The sequence below is a fragment of the Leptinotarsa decemlineata genome, unplaced genomic scaffold (genome assembly GCF_025532065.1).
Source record: "Leptinotarsa decemlineata unplaced genomic scaffold, Ldec_3_MD MMD2_P_RNA_scaffold_2, whole genome shotgun sequence".
NCBI classification, from domain to species: domain Eukaryota; kingdom Metazoa; phylum Arthropoda; class Insecta; order Coleoptera; family Chrysomelidae; genus Leptinotarsa; species Leptinotarsa decemlineata.
In genome coordinates, this window is record NW_027412529.1 from 2005510 (window position 1) to 2024070 (window position 18561).

Genomic DNA, 18561 nt, shown 5'->3' on the forward strand with positions numbered 1-18561 from the left:
TAACATGAAAAATCGACTTTGTACACCTACAAAATTGAGATATGTTATTTCTGATGATCTATTCGGCTGAAACAACTTCACCCCCTCAGACGGCCTGGAAAACAGGAAGTTTTTTCAGCCGAATAGATCATGATAGATAACATATCTGAAACTTGTAGATGCACACATTCAATTTTCGAAGATAAGATTTTTTCAACTTCCACCCATTTTAACCCCGTCAGACGGCCTGGAAAACTATAACGTTTTTATCGTCAAATCGGGTGTCAGGAATAACATATCTTAATCTTGTAGGTGTACAAATTTAATTTTCAAATATATGATTTTTTTTAAATTTCCACCCCATTTTCACCCCCTCAGACGACCTGGAAAACTATAACGTGAAGTTTTTTCATTAGAATAGATCATCAGGAATAACATATTTCAATTTTGTAGGTGTACAAACTCAATTTTTAAATATTTGATTTTTTCAAGTTTCCACCCCATTTTCACCCCCTCAGACTGCCTGGAAAAATATAACGTGAAATTTTTCTCGTCAAATCGGCTGTCAGTAATAACATCTCTCAATTTTATAGGTGTACAAACTCAATTTCTGAATATATGATTTTTTTCAAATTTCCACCCCATTTTCACCCCCTCAGACTGCCTGGAAAAATATAACGTGAAGTTTTTCTCGTCAAATCGGGTGTCAGTAATAACATCTCTCAATCTTATAGGTGTACAAACTCAATTTCTGAATATATGATTTTTTCAAATTTCCACCCCATTTTCACCCCCTCAGACGACCTGGAAAACTATAACGTGAAGTTTTTTTATTCGAATAGATCATCAGGATTAACATATTTCAATTTTGTAGGTGTACAAACTCAATTTTTAAATATATGATTTTTTCAAGTTTCCACCCCATTTTCACCCCCTCAGACTGCCTGGAAAACTATAACGTGAAGTTTTTTCATTCGAATAGATCATCAGGAATAACATATTTCAATTTTGTAGGTGTACAAACTCAATTTTTAAATATTTGATTTTTTCAAGTTTCCACCCAGGAATAACATATTTCAATTTTGTAGGTGTACAAACTCAATTTCTGAATATATGATTTTTTTCAAATTCCCACCCCATTTTCACCCCTTCAGACGGCTTGGAAAACTATAACGTGAAGTTTTTCCCATCAAATCGGGTATCAGAAATAACATCTACTAATTTTATAGGTGTACAAACTCAATTTTTGAATATTTGATTTTTTCAAATTTCCACCCCATTTTCACCCCCTCAGACAACCTGGAAAACTATAACGTGAAGTTTTTTCAGTCGAATAGATCATCAGGAATAACATATCTCAATTTTGTAGGTATACAAACTCAATTTTCAAATATATGATTTCTTCAAGTTTCCACCCCATTTTCACCCCCTCAGACGGCCTGAAAAACTATAAGGTAAAGCTTTTTCTCGTCAAATCGGGTGTCAGTAATAACATCTCTTAATCTTATAGGTGTACAAACTCAAATTTTGAATATATGATTTTTTTCAAATTTACACCCCATTTTCACCCCCTCAGACAACCTGGAAAACTATAACGTGAAGTTTTTTCAGTCGAATAGATCATCAGGAATAACATATCTCAATTTTGTAGGTATACAAACTCAATTTTCAAATATATGATTTCTTCAAGTTTCCACCCCATTTTCACCCCCTCAGACGGCCTGAAAAACTATAAGGTAAAGCTTTTTCTCGTCAAATCGGGTGTCAGTAATAACATCTCTTAATCTTATAGGTGTACAAACTCAAATTTTGAATATATGATTTTTTCAAATTTCCACCCCATTTTCACCCCCTCAGACAACCTGGAAAACTATAACGTGAAGTTTTTTCAGTCGAATAGATCATCAGGAATAACATATCTCAATTTTGTAGGTGTACAAACTCAATTTTTAAATATATGATTTTTTCAAGTTTCCACCCCATTTTCACCCCCTCAGACTGCCTGGAAAAATATAACGTGAAGTTTTTATCGTCAAATCGGGTGTCAGTAATAACATCTCTTAACCTTGTAGGTGTACAAGCTCAATTTTCAAATATATGATTTTTTCAAGTTTCCACCCCATTTTCACCCCCTCAGACGGCCTGAAAAACTATAAGGTAAAGCTTTTTCTCGTCAAATCGGGTGTCAGTAATAACATCTCGTAATCTTATAGGTGTACAAACTCAATTTTTGAATATATGATTTTTTCAAATTTCCACCCCATTTTCACCCCCTCAGACGACCTGGAAAACTATAACGTGAAGTTTTTTTATTCGAATAGATCATCAGGAATAACATATCTCAATTTTGTAGGTGTACAAACTCAATTTTTAAATATTTGATTTTTTCAAGTTTCCACCCCATTTTCACCCCCTCAGACTGCCTGGAAAAATATAACGTGAAGTTTTTATCGTCAAATCGGGTGTCAGTAATAACATCTCTTAACCTTGTAGGTGTACAAACTCAATTTTTGAATATATGATTTTTTCAAGTTTCCACCCCATTTTCACCTCCTCAGACGGCCTGGAAAACTATAACGTGAAGTTTTTTCAGTCAAATAGATCATCAGGAATAACATATCTCAATTTTGTTGGTGTACAAAGTCGATTTTTCATGTTGAGACATTTTTTGATATTTTCACCCCATGTTCACCCCTCAAACGGCCTGGAAAACTATGAAGTGATGTTTTTTTCTGTCGAATAGATCGACATGGATAACATATCTCAAACTTCTTGGTGTACACATTCAATTTTCGAAGATACGATTTTTTCAACTTTCCACCCTATTTTCACCCCCTCAGACAGCCTGGAAAACTATAACGTGAACTTTTTTCAGTCGAATAGATCATCAGGAATAACATATCTCAATTTTGTAGGTGTACAAAGTCGATATTTCATGTTACGATTTTTTTTAATATTTCCACCCTATTTTCACCCCTTCAGACAGTTTAATAAACTAGGACGGCTCTGTTTTTTACTAATCCAGTCAATAAGCGTATCATATTGAAGAATGGTAGGTGTGCAGAGTCGATAAATGAAAAAATAATAATGCGATATTTTTTTCTCAGTGTACTTTGCGGATGTGGATAACTTCACACCTGTTTGATCCTTACGAACCATTTCAAACTATAACTAAACTTTTCTCAGGATCATTCCGATAAAAGTTATCTTTGATTCTGAGGCCGGGATACATCCTGTCGAACAAACGAAGTGTTCCCTTCGTTTATCTTCATCAAGAAAGTAAATAAGAATCTTTCCAATATTTGTTTTTGGGATTGATTTGACAATCGTAATCTTCGGTTATTTACATAAATCACTTGCGGGCGTCATTTATCTAATCTGCTATTGGAAACTTTTGTTGAGATCTTTGAAATGTCAGTTGCGTTCTATTAATAGTAACAGTAATGTTTCTAAGAAACAATTTCAATGAATTATAATAAAATATAGGTTCATCTATTTATAAGTCGGTGTGAATTCCTACTATTAACATAACGTGAAATCCCGCTGGTCATAACATTCATAATAAGTCTCTAGACTAGTTGAAAACCCAGTTTTCAGTACGTTATTTTTTCAATTTCTCTTGTATAATAAATAATTGGTACTCGTAATTCTACACTGCGACCAGTTGAATAATTTTTTTTGTTCATTTTTTGTAAATTATGTTGATTCGGTTATGAACCCAGTTTTGAGTTTTTAATTCCTCTCGAATTCTTCCAATTATCCTGAACGTGTTCACAATTTCCCATTGAAAACTAGTAGCTACAAACATTCGGAAATAGGCGTTTTGGCTTTCTACTACTCCATCTTCAAACAAACAATGTTCTTGCGTAGAAGGGAAATTAACTTGAATAAATTATTCATAAAAAATGTGTAGATCTTGCAATTCAAACTACCTTTAGTTCTAGTATGACCAGTAAAGTCATTTTTCGACAAATTTGATAAATTACAGTGCATTTCTGCCCCCTGCCAAGCCTAAAAACCGATGGCATTTATCCCCCAATGGGAACAACCCACTCTGAATTGCTACAAAAGCATAACTTTTGCAGTCTCGAAAAAAGGCGTGTATTTTATACAGGCTGATTCACGGTGGATGGCACATTAGACGTTTCTGGTGAACCAGACAACGGATCACTTTGAAAATTTAATGGAGGGCATATTCGGACATTCTCTAGCCAACTAAAATATTTTCGACATTGCGGTGTTGCCGCTTCTATTAGAAAGCAGTAGCAACTTTGATTTTTCAAATGGAACACTCTGTATATAATATTATTTTTGGAATCTCCAACAATTGCCCGACAACTTTTCTTGATATTTCCCTATAAACCTATCTGTTACCGTTTTCGAAATAAAAATTAATTTCAATTTTTTTCTTCGAAAATCATGACTTCTAAAAATGCCGATATCTTTTAGTTAAGAAGTACTATGATATCGAAATTTGGTTTGGAATTAGGTGATACTAGGACACTTCCCACACGTCAGCCTAATCTCCGTTACTTCAATACAGGGTGGTAAAAAAATACAGTTTTTTCGTTTGCTTGAAAAAGTTGCTGAAATTTGATTATTTTAAATGGAACACCCTATATATTATTGAAAATTCGGAAAGCTGCTGAAATTTGCTTTCTTTCTATGTATATCATACCTATACCTAACTAGTCAAGTTTCGGACTTATGAACATTTATTTGTGAAAATGTCCCTTCAGAATGGCATTTCCATTCGGTATTTGGTAAGCAGGCCATGATTACTATTTGACAGTAGCGTTGTGACATTCTCCTAATAATATCGACATTTTCGTCACTTCAGAAGTTGCAAATACCTTCAAAACGATGGAACAAAACTATTCAAACGAAGTTCTTATGAATTTGTTTATTATTTTTGGACAGTGTGACAAAATTATCAGCAGAACATGTAGAAAGTTCAATGAAATGTATCCGAATCTACCGCCAATGAACCTCAAGAAATTTATACGAATTCAGAACAATTTCAATATGTTTGGATAAACTTTAAAAAAGCACCAAGAAACTTGAAATTGGAAATATTGATATGAATAATTATAAAAAAGTAAAACAATCATGTGGAATATTTCAAAATATGTTCGAATCGCTGGCCGTTCACTTCCAAGTACTTTGAAATGCGGGTGTTGACTGCTTTCGTGGTGGCAGATCTGATTTCATTGGGATCCAAATCTTCAAATGTTTGGGCAATCCTTTCTAACAATTCATCTCTCGAACGCACGGGTATTTTGTAAACTTTTTCTTTAAACATTCCCCACAAATAAAAATCTAATGGATTAAGATCGGGTGATCTCGCTGTCCAATTCCATGGTCCCAAGCGCCTCATTCACCGATCGTCAAATAGTCTATCCAGTTCTGCGCTCACTTCTCTTGTGCAATGTGCAGGAGTTCCGTCTAGTTGGTACCAACAGTTTCGATAATCTTCGAGTGGCAGATTATCCACGAAACTGTCTACAGTATTCTCCAAAATATTCAGGTAGCTTCTGGATGTTAATGACTCCTCGTATATCACGTACCTCAATTTGTTGTCCATCAACATGCAGAAGACATTAAAACTAAATTTTTCTTGAAATCCGGCTTCTTTTGTGACGTGAGGATTTTCACTGGACCAATAATGACGATTTTTTCTATTGAAAATCCCTTCTCTCGAAAATTTCGATTCATCAGTCCAAATAATTTTATTTAAAAAAAGTGGATCTTCTTGAATGCGTGTCAACAACATTTCACAAAATACTACTCTCTGTTGAGGATCTTGAGGCTTCATTGCTTGAATTTTGGCGAATTTATAATCATGCATTTTATGTCTTCGCAAGATTCTTTGAACCGATGAATATTTTATACCCAAATCTTCTTCAGCACTTCTTATTGATGACTCGGGAAATGCGTGAAAATATGCTAAGACATTAATCTGGTTGTCTTCGAAAGTTACGGGTCGAGGCAAGTTTCTTGGTGCTTTTAAAGTTGATCCAAATGCATTGAAATTGTTCTGAATTCGTATAAATTTCTTGAGGTTCATTGGCGGTAGATTCGGATACATTTCATTGAACTTTCTACATGTTCTGCTGATAATTTTGCACACTGTCCAAAAATAATAAACAAATTCATAAGAACTTCGTTTGAATAGTTTTGTTCCATCGTTTTGAAGGTATTTGCAACTTCTGAAGTGACGAAAATGTCGATATTATTAGGAGAATGTCACAACGCTACTGTCAAATAGTAATCATGGCCTGCTTACCAAATACCGAATGGAAATACCATTCTGAAGGGACATTTTCACAAATAAATGTTCATAAGTCCGAAACTTGACTAGTTAGGTATAGGTATGATATACATAGAAAGAAAGCAAATTTCAGCAGCTTTCCGAATTTTCAATAATATATAGGGTGTTCCATTTAAAATAATCAAATTTCAGCAACTTTTTCAAGCAAACGAAAAAACTGTATTTTTTTACCACCCTGTATTGAAGTAACGGAGATTAGGCTGACGTGTGGGAAGTGTCCAAGTATCACCTAACTCCAAACCAAATTTCGATATCATAGTACTTCTTAACTAAAAGATATCGGCATTTTTAGAAGTCATGATTTTCGAAGAAAAAAATTGAAATTAATTTTTATTTCGAAAACGGTAACAGATTGGTATAGGGAAATATCAAGAAAAGTTGTCGGGCAATTGTTGGAGATTCCAAAAATAATATTATATACAGAGTGTTCCATTTGAAAAATTAAAGTTGCTACTGCTTTCTAATAGAAGCGGCAACACCGCATTGTCGAAAATATTTTAGTCGGCTAGAGAATGTCCGAATATGCCCTCCATTAAATTTTCAAAGTGATCCGTTGTCTGGTTCACCAGAAACGTCTAATGTGCCATCCACCGTGAATCAGCCTGTAGTGTTGCACTAACCTATGAAATTATCAAAAGCATAGTTGACTGCCCAACATTACTGGAAAAGTTTAATACTCGGACACCCGAGTACTTTCTATATAAAAACATCTCGCACAAATGTTCTGGAGAATTCTCCGATTCATACCATGTGTAAAGTGACAAATTCTGTTAGCGATAATTTAGATATATTTAGTTGCAAATTGTCAAATATAAAATCCCACTTCCTAAAATAATTGTTTTGTCACCTATAATAAATATAAAATGTGTAGTCTTTATAGTCACTTGTTTGTGATGTATTTATTATACTCTGTGATTTCCTGCTCTGTAATTGGGCTATGTCCTGTAGAGTATTGTATTACAAATAAATAAATAGAAATAGAAGAGGACCTAAAATTGAGCCTTGTGGAACACAGCGATTTATCTCCAATGGACTCGGAATTTTGTTGAATTCTGACTTCAAAGTCGGAGTTTCACATTGCCTTAATTAAATTTTAGTTATGTTTAGATTTTTCATAATTTTTTGTTTATCTTTTTACTAATTCAAGAATTTCGCAGAATATCTATGTCCTGTAGAGTATTGTATTACAAGTAAATAAATAAATAAATATTATGTAGTTAAATGTGTAAGTACTAAATATGCGGATGACACAAACTCATTAGTTACTAGTTATAACTTATTTGATTTAACTCAACAGGCAAATTGTTTCTTAAGTGAAGTAAGTAATTGGTTCGCAAAAAATAAACTTATATTGAATTTCCAGAAAACTAACATTATTTTGTTTCGAACTCAACAACAAATAATAGATACACCAAGTAGTGTACAATTGTCTGGTAGCAAAATGAAATTAGAAAAGAATTCAAAATTTTTGGGAGTATTTTTAGATGAGCATTTGCAGTGGAATATCCATATAGAAAACTTAGCAAAAAAATTAAATAACGTATCTTACAGTTTAAGAGTAGTAAGTAAATATCTAACATTAAAAATTATCTATATTGCAAATTTTGAAGCATCACTAAGATTTGGGATTATGTTTTGGGGATCGAACAGTCAGATGACTAATTTATTTACCATTCAGAAAAGAACAATAAGATGTTTATTTGAAATGAAATATCAAGAAACCTGTAGAGGAATTTAAAAAAAAATCACATACTGTGTATGCAATTTATATATATGAATGTGTACTATATCTGTATAAACATAAAAATAATTTTACAAAGTGTGTGGACCTTCATAATTATCAAACACGTAATTGTAGTAACATATCTTATCCAATACATAGATTAGTAGCAACTGAAAAACATCCCTCTTATGCCTCTATACGACTTTTTAATAGACTACCAGAGAACATTAAAACCTTGAACAACATCAACAAATTCAAAACAAATGTTGAATCCTTTCTCATTGAAGTAGAACCATATAATGTAGAAGACTTTCTAAATTATTCTTATAAGATATTAGATTTAAGAATTATGAAAATTGACACTGTTTCATATTTTGTTTTTCGCCGATTTGTGTAAAACACTCTTTGAAATGAAGATTATCATTATTATTATTTTTTTCCACAAGCTTCAAGTTATCTGTAAACCAGTTGCATTTCGAGCAAAAAACTTCTTTCAACGCTTCCTTGGAGGAGTACATTGTTGTAGCTGTCACCCTATTTACTACTCAAGTTCATTGATTCTTGATCCCGCATATCGCAGACAAGTGTCAAGGCTATTACGATCCGTGTAATAAAACAAGTCGTGATTCAATGAAGTTTTCATAAATGTTTTTATTATCGGTTGAAAGAGTCTTGGCACCTACTACTTCCCAAAGGTAATTCCAAAAAAATTAGGCGAACAAACATCGTGAATTTGTGAGATCGACAAAAACTACTCTGATGACGTGTTTGTTTAGTTTTTCGTTGTTATTTCGGGTCACTGTTTTCATGAACATGTCGACACGGGTTCCATTAGTATTACATTTATTATAGCAGGGGAGCCCACGATGCAAAATGGGGATTTACTCGAACGTCATTGAGACATATCAGGTTGCAAAACTTAGATGATGAGAAGAAAAAAAATATTATATTATATATACCTTTTTATCGGTGGGGGAAGCGGCTATATATTTTTGAATATGTCAAAAAATACTGTTGCATGGACATACTCGAGCGCGTCAGATATTGATAGCATCAATGTCCTACGTATTTTTAATAATGTTGGTATGTTAATCTGATCGTTTGCATGATGTTAGTGGTTGTACGTAAGGGTTAAAAATGAAAAAAAAAACTTAATCGAGCGCATCAGATTTTCTAAGGGGGTGTTAATTGCACCAAAAAAAGCTCTCATTCAATAATCTGTCGATTTCGATCTGACGCAAACTCGCGGCCATTATTATTATGTGCAAAAAAAAACGTCACTTTGAAGTACTCAAACGCGTCAGATTAAGATATATATGGTTCATCTTTATGTTTTATGCGTGCTGTCTCATAATCTGACGATTATCTAGAGGGATTCGCCTAATCTGACAAAAAAATATTTTAAAACATTTTTTTTAAATCATTAAACTTAAATAATTGAAAAGCTCAGGAAATAGCATGCAAATAAATAAGTGAATGTTTTTTAAGTAGATAACTTGTATTTATAAAAAAATAATTTAAAAAAATGCTCAAAAAAATTTAATTTTTTATAATGAATTGATTAATTAATAATGAAAAGAGAAATGAAACTTTCTATGTTTTTTACCACTTTTATTTGTAACTAACGTTACTGCAGTTACTTATACAATATATAAGTTTGAAAATGTCCTTATAGGACGAAACTGCAGTAACGTTAGTTACAAATAAAAGTGGTAAAAAATATGGAAAGTGTTAGTTACAAATGAAAGTGGTAAAAAACATAGAAAGTTTCATTTTTCTTCTGTGATCAGCTGTGATGGCGTCATGGCAACAGAATTCAGAGTGGGGACGGAGTGAGAGAGTAATAGATAGAGAAAAAGTGAAAAAGGAATAGAAACGCGGAGAGGGAAATATAGGCATCACGCAGCTGCACGCATTAAACTTTCTCGACGAATTTTTTCTATTTCGGCTTGCGGAAATCGTCAGATTATATATTTTTCGATATCCTTGAATATTTTCTTCAAAATAAAAAAAAATTAGCTACGCTCGAGAATGTCGAAATGACGTTTTTTTACAACTTTGCTGCCCCTCCCCTTTCTTTACGTCACTCTCAAATTGTCAGATTACTGGAATATACACTTTTTAGCATGTAATTAACTCACCCTACCTTAATCTGACGCGCTCGAGAATTTCTGATGATCAATTTTTTTTTTACTAATCTAGTCCTTTATCCTTCACTGGCGGCCTTATATATGTGGCTCATATTTGGTGGATGTACTTAACCGGGTACAAGGTATCCCTCTGTATATTACTCTGCCGCGCTTCAGAAAATCCCTATTATTACAGCACAGGCAAACTCAGATGAAAATTTCGAAATGTATTAGTTATACATTAGAATTGGATGCGAATACAGAAGTACCCCAAGACTCTGTCGTGGGGCCAGTATGTCTTATTTCAGATGATGATACTACGTTATTGTAGCAAAAGAAAAAGAGACAGAGATGAACATTTTTCGGAATCTTACCGAAATAAAAAAAAGGTCCGATGCAAATCTATTGTTTGATAATTTAAAAGTAAATAGTTTGAAAAAAACTGAAAAACACGATTTTAAAGAAGATCGAACTAAAAAGTTAAAAATATTTTTTCTAAAATAAGCTTAAACAATAACGATCGAAAAATAATATCTAGTATTATTGTACTTCTAACGATTATTGATACAGGAAAATGATTCTATTCAAAATAAAAACTCTACCATAGATCAAGAGATGAGGAATATGTGAAAGCCTGAGCGTGGAGTTGCTTTGGGTTGAGAATATTGTCATTCATGTTAATAATTAGAATTATAAAGACTTCCATTATCTACTTAGTGATAAATAGTTTCAACCATTCTGGGCGTAACAACCTTACAAGTAAGGTGGTTACGCTTAAAAATTAATAAAATCTATGTGAATAATCAAAAAAACAAAAAAAATAGTTTATTTTGAAATTTCCACACACATTTTCTGCTAAATTTGGGACGTAGGTAAGTACCTTACCTACGTCCCAAATTTTCATGTTGATATTCATTAAACAATAGATAAAAACCTGTAATTATTGTGCTATTGTGTTAGAAAAATTCAACGATTCAAGCACTACTTCGCAGTTTGGGCCATTAAAATAGAATCGTGGAAAAACCGGTGTTAAATTTGTTTATCTCTGTTGTTGTTTAACGAGAAATATAAATAAAGGAACTTTGGAAGGTTTGTAATGGGGGGATTTACTTTGTTGATAATCAATTTCGAGTTTATTTCAAATCAAAAAGATATTTACCTAAGAACAGTAAACGACATTTTCGGAAAATATAAAGGATTTTTTTATGAATTCATAGATCTAATTAAGTTTTTATGTTAGTTTATTTGTTTGGCTGTTTCAAAAGATTTGTCCGTTTCAATGTCATGGTTTTTTGTGGTTCCATATCTCAATAAATATTCTACTATGTCGTGTTTTATACTGATCGATAGAAAATTTTCTACTCTATACATATATTGATGCTGTTCGTTTTAACAAACCATTTATGGAGTTTCAAAGTAACGCTAAACACGCCAATATTTTCATACATTCTGTTTCGTTACTTGGTTCATTTAAATTGAATTGGTCTATATGTAATAAACGCTCTTCAGAGTTTGCTCAACGAGTTCTTTGAAAAATAAGGACACTTCAATTATTCTATCAAAAACAATTTGTTCATCTAGAAAAGCTAATAAAAATCGTCACCAATGAATACATACTCTGTTTTAGATTCTCGAATTATCATCTCACTTACCTTACCACTATTTTCTTTCACAAATCATAGCTGGTTAACTTTTGGAAAAATTTTATATTTTTTTTAATGACAGATTATTCCAACAACTCTACAATATTGTGCAATGGAGGGATATTATACATCATGCTTCTCATGTTATAGTAATTTGAATCATAATGATTTTTACTACCTAACTAATATACTTTTAAGATTTCTGAGAACGACTTCATCTTCCTTTATTACCAATTTCATCTTTACGAAACGAATTTAAAGAAGAGGGATTATTCAATTTTTTTCTCTATTGAAGGGTTTGCAAATGTTGAATTGGTCGTCTCATTCAAGAAACTACTTATATGTTCTTTTATTCTTGTGGAGAACATTCTCCCCGTTTGGCCAATATACATAATGAGATCAGAATCACACGACAACTTGTACTCAAATCAATATATTTGATAATTCAAAATCACTTTTTCCTTGAGAAGGGAACCTTTGTTAATATGTTTAGGAAGAATCCCTCTTCCCACAAAAATTGTATTTAAAAAATCTGATGACGTTTTTTCTCGAACTGCTAAATAATTATGAACTTTTGGGAAAAAATGAATATTCTTGAAATGTGTTCCTCTTGAAATGAAAAATAACGGATCCGAGAAATGAGTTTCGTTTCATTTTCATCGATTCGTCCCTGTATTTGGTAGGTTCATTCAGCAAGAGGAATATCGATTTTACTGTTTTCTCTTTCTAGAACACGTTTGTCTTCGCTGCCATCCATCAAAGTTTCTAGACGAAACAAACAGCACCGTTATCCGTTTTATCCGTTCTCTCCAACTATTCAGCAGTATTTGGATTTATAAATAGTGGAACAGCCATTCCGGAAACTGATATGACTAATACGCAGTGTTGCCAACCCAGTAAAGTTGTTTTGGGCGAAACATGAATTATTCGAAACCAAAATAATAATACTTCCAATGAAATTCACAATCCATAACAAACTTGATCTGTTGTATCAAATCTACTTTTCCGATTCCTACTTTCCTACAGCTGGGTGCAACTAATCTGAGACAACATTTCGGGTGTTTGCAATGCTCCGCCGTTGTTCCGTTGTGCTATCTGTTTTTTAACCTACCCTTTGAACATCCACACAATTTTTTATACTCATCTATTTCAAACTAATCAGTAATGAATATTTTTGCTGGGAGTATAAAAAATAGGTTTACAATCACACATCGATGTTTACGCCGCAAGGCGAATACTGGCAGATTGCTCATAGAGCAGAACCAAAACAAAGAAGAAGAATGGGCGTAATGAATCACAGAACTATAACTTAGAGTTTTAGTTCTATGAGTCAGATGTATGCCCAGATTCAGAAGTATAACTCGAAGTTATAGTCCTGTGACCTGAATCATAATCATAACCTCAATTGAAATCAAATGAGAATTTCCGGTAAAAAGGCGGCTGACTAGTGTGTCGTTGCCAAGGTTTGCGGAAACTTATTGTTGGAAGCCTTGAATGCCCGTGCAATTTTCCGGAAAGCGTTTCAAATTTGTTGTAAAGTGTCTTAGTGAATTATTTGTTTATTATTCACACTTGAGGTCAGTGGCTGAAGGGTGTTTACGGCGGTTAAAGGCCGGATTGTGGACGGAGTCTCGCATATTTCAAAGGCAAGCAAAATATACAGAGAGGTACGGTGGCAAAGAGTGAGATTATGCCTACTCCTTTCTACTAGTAAATGCGAAAACAAATCCCAAATAAACCACCACCATAACTTTAAAAAAATTCTGCACCTATGTTCCGCAGTTGCAGATGAAACATAAGCTCTGCAGGCTACAGCTAATGAACCCGAAAACACCAAATCATTCGTTTATTCTTTCTCGTCTTTCGTCACTCCACTACGAAGCCATAGAAGGGCAATTTTTTCGAAAAAATATGTAGCCTGGTACACAGAACGTAAAAGAGCAAAAGAGGTGGTTCGGTTAATCTACTTGCACCGTTCTATATTCTATATTGAACGGTAGTGGACCTGCGGCACTCTGAGATGAAATTTAGGTCGTGTCAGAGTGGCAGGGCATAAGAAGAATATCCGTAAAAACTAAAAAGCTCAACGAACGCGGTGCGACAGTAAAAATGTGCAGATTTTGCGTAGCTTGCACTTCTTTGGTAACACTGCTTATACCGTTGATTTTCTTCGCCTGAAAACGCATTCCCACCTACATGGAATGTCGTCAATAACGTTTTCACTGTAAATTGTGACGTCTGTTAGGTTTGACGCACATCGTGAAAATTTTATGTGAATTCGTCGTCAGCCCATTAAAAATTAAAAATAAAGGTGTACGTAGAATCTATTGTTTCATATATGAGCAAATATCTGTTGTGTAAACGTTAGTTATTTTTGTGGTATGCTTGACTAATTCTTGAAACGAGATACAAGCAAATATTCTGAAGTAAAATGTTTATTCGTTCGAGGAACTACGGAAAGTAAAAAAATAGTTTCAAGTTCCTACAAACCGGTGGGATGCCGGTAGTGGTGATGATGACTCTCCTTACGAATACGCCATCTATTGGAATGATAGAAAACTTATCTTTGATATTGATGTTTAGTTTTCGGTCCGTCCATTAGATGTCGTCTGCGTTTGGGATTAGAATTCAATTATATCAATTCATAAGTGAACTCGAAACAAGGTACCAGAACGGATGACCACATACAAATCAATGTGGAGTCCCACAAGGTACGGCTCTAGGACCATACCCACTCTTTTGTGGTATTATCTATAATTAGTTATTCTTAGAAAAAGGGGAGTTCAAACGTTGAATTTATGACCAATAAAGGAAAACACAAAGCGGTATAATACAGGCTGATTCACGCTGGATGGCACATTAGACGTTTCTGGTGAACCAGACAACGGATCACTTTGAAAATTTAATGGAGGGCATATTCGGACATTCTCTAGCCAACTAAAATATTTTCGACAATGCGGTGTTGCCGCTTCTATTAGAAAGCAGTAGCAACTTTGATTTTTCAAATGGAACACTCTAAATATAATATTATTTTTGGAATCTCCGACAATTGCCCGACAACTTTTCTTGATATTTCCCTATACCTATCTGTTACCGTTTTCGAAATAAAAATTAATTTCAATTTTTTTCTTCGAAAATCATGACTTCTAAAAATGCCGATATCTTTAGTTAAGAAGTACTATGATATCGAAATTTGGTTTGGAGTTAGGTAATACTTGGACACTAAGACATGCTAAGATGCTAAGACATTAATCTGGTTGTCTTCGAAAGTTACGGGTCGAGGCAAGTTTCTTGGTGCTTTTAAAGTTGATCCAAATGCATTGAAATTGTTCTGAATTCGTATAAATTTCTTGAGGTTCATTGGCGGTAGATTCGGATACATTTCATCGAACTTTCTACATGTTCTGCTGATAATTTTGTCACACTGTCCAAAAATAATAAACAAATTCATAAGAACTTCGTCTGAATAGTTTTGTTCCATCGTTTTGAAGGTATTTGAAACTTCTGAAGTGACGAAAATGTCGATATTATTAGGAGAATGTCACAACGCTACTGTCAAATAGTAATCATGGCCTGCTTACCAAATACCGAATGGAAATACCATACTGAAGGGACATTTTCACAAATAAATGTTCATAAGTCCGAAACTTGACTAGTTAGGTATAGGTATGATATACATAGAAAGGAAGCAAATTTCAGCAGCTTTCCGAATTTTCAATAATATACAGGGTGTTCCATTTAAAATAATCAAATTTCAGCAACTTTTTCAAGCAAACGAAAAAACTGTATTTTTTTACCACCCTGTATTGAAGTAACGAAGATTAGGCTGACGTGTGGGAAGTGTCCAAGTATCACCTAACTCCAAACCAAATTTCGATATCATAGTACTTCTTAACTAAAAGATATCGGCATTTTTAGAAGTCATGATTTTCGAAGAAAAAAATTGAAATTAATTTTTATTTCGAAAACGGTAACAGATAGGTATAGGGAAATATCAAGAAAAGTTGTCGGGCAATTGTTGGAGATTCCAAAAATAATATTATATACAGAGTGTTCCATTTGAAAAATCAAAGTTGCTACTGCTTTCTAATAGAAGCGGCAACACCGCATTGCCGAAAATATTTTAGTTGGCTAGAGAATGTCCGAATATGCCCTCCATTAAATTTTCAAAGTGATCCGTTGTTTGGTTCACCAGAAACGTCTAATGTGCCATCCACCGTGAATCAGCCTGTATAGTGACGGCAGCTTTTTGAAAACTTCCTTTCTCAGCAACTTTCAATACCTAAGAAAATTCACTATGTCGCTTGAAACTATAAAAATATGCTAACCTTTCCCTTTTTTTCAGCACCAGCGCGCTGAATCTTCTCGACGAGCTGATCCCTCCAAGGTACTTGGATCATAAAGTGGATCTTGCCCCCTCAGAAGAAATCCCGAACGAATTCAAGAGCTGCTTCAGCTGCGGAGTCACGTGGTACGACGACCACGTGTCGCTGGACTGCTCTGAATGCGGTGGCTATGCTTTGGAGCGCCCTTGCCCAGAATGCGATGGAAATTGCGGCGCGATGTGGGAAAGAGATCTCCACAAGGTGAGGACAACATTCGGAAATAAAAAGGCACACTTCTGACTTAACGACTTAACGATTGTAATGCCAATGGCAACAGGTTCCAATATTCCTGAGTATTTGGCTGTTAATGCAACGCATATAATGAATATTTATTTAGGAGCAGCACAATGTAACTGAAAAGCACTTTTTCTTGTAGCAGTATTCCATTCTGTAGATATCTTTGCAAGTTTATTAATAATTTCCTCAAAATGTTTGTTAAAAATGGCAACACTATTATATTTTTGCGACCAGCGTGTCTCGCATAAGGCCGGAATGCTAGGAACATTTTTTTTAAAATAAGATTCTTGGGAATAAATAATTATATATTTTAACGCAGAGGTTCTCAAACTTTTTTTGTCTACCGCCCACTCCAAAAATTAATTATTTTCTAGCGCCACCAATTTTTTTTACTTTACTACATCTTAAGAATCACAATGGCAGTCATTATTTACTCCATTCACTCAAAAACAGCCGTAAGTCACCGCGTTTGGTAATCTGCAACCGATTTCTCTTTTTAGTTGTTGCCACAGCACTAAATCCACGTTGACACAAATACGATGATGGAAATGCTATCAAAAATCTTTGAACGATGGACAAAAATCCATCGGGGTACAATTGCGGGATTGGCTTTTGTAGCCAAAATTCTTGGTATCCATTTTTGTAGTTTATTTTTATTTTCTCGTTCATTATCAGTTCTATGAGTTTCTCTTCCAGCTGGGGTGATCCTGCTGTGTTAACATTTGCAAAAGGATCCAACACCCAGTCCGGTATTTCCAATTTTAAAATGTCCTGGAATCCTTCTGCGAAATCACTGTCCAAATGTTGGCAGTGAACAAGCAAGTCGTCGTTGTTGAAGGATACTGCTGACAAATTAGGAAAATTGCGAAACTCGCGTCTGCCGATATTATTCTTGTATAAGAGCAATTTGGCTACAAAAGCTGCAATGACATTTTTTGTTTTAATCAAATTCAAGTCGTCACCTTGAGGTTGGAGATTGACATCATTAAATAATTTATACAGGTCTGTCAAATACGCAATATCATTCTTTGAAGTGATGAGGTTGTCGTGCAATTCTTTGTCTTTGTTTTTCAAGAACTCTATTACAGAGTCAAATAGATTGTAAAATCGAGTCAGACAGTTACCTCTTGATAACCAAAGCACTTCTGTGTGGAATAGCAATCGGTTGAAATCTTCATCATTAGCAACACAAGGAGAAACCGTATATAATACAGCTCTTTAAATGACAGATTATTTATTCAGCTTTGGGAGACAGCTTTGAGGACAAAAAGAGAAACCATATATAATACAGCTCTTTTAATGACAGATTATTTATTCAGCTTTTTGTATCCGTCTCTAAATTTCTGGCAAATAGTAGTTTTTGATATATTTTCTCATTTTTAATAAACCTCGCGTATGACAACAACAATGCTTCATTGGTTGGTAAAGTGGACTCACCTAACTGACCGATTAGTCTGCTCTCGTCGGCGGCTAAGCTGGCTGAAAGACTCGTACTTCAAAGGCTCAACGAAGAAGTTGAGGACCGAAATGTTCTGCCTGATGAGCAATTCGGCTTCAGGAGAGAACATTCCACTGAGTTGCAGGCTCTGAGACTGGTCGAAAATACCATCGCGGAGCTAAATAGGAACATAAAAGTTCATCTAGTCCTACTAGACATTTCGAAGGCCTTCTACCGCGTTTGGCATGAAGGCCTTCTTCACAAATTAATCGCGTTCGACCTGCCTCGGGCCTGATCCGGTGGATTGGGTCTTTCCTGAAAGACATAACATTTCAGGTTAGAGTAGAGGGCTCTCTGTCTGACAACAGAGAGATCCTCGCTGGAGTGCCACAGGGGGCCGTGCTCTCTCCCACGCTCTATTCCCTTTACACCAGCGACCTTCCGAGGTCCGAGCATGTGAAGGTATCTCTCTACGCCGCGCCGATGACACGGCTCTCCTCTCATCTTCCATGGGTCGGGATCTCGGGATCGTCTATATGCAACGTGCATTGGGCGACCTCGAACGCTGGTACCTCGAGTGGAAGATCTGAGTGAACCCGGAAAAAACTCAGGCAATAACCATGGGAAGAACGATAGCTTCTCCGGCCATGAAAGTAAGAATCTCTGGAAGGGAGATTGATTGGCAAGCGCGGGTCA

At 34.6% G+C, this 18561-nt stretch overlaps 1 protein-coding gene across 1 annotated transcript in view; it reads left to right on the forward strand.

Moving 5' to 3' along the window:
• Pino (protein pinocchio) overlaps positions 1 to 18561 on the forward strand; it is a 32870-nt gene that overhangs the window by 11421 nt on the left and 2888 nt on the right. Inside the window, exon 3 of the mRNA XM_023161588.2 lies at positions 16151 to 16391. Within this exon, the coding sequence (XP_023017356.1) occupies positions 16151 to 16391 (241 nt within the window). The remainder of the gene's footprint in view (positions 1 to 16150; positions 16392 to 18561) is intronic.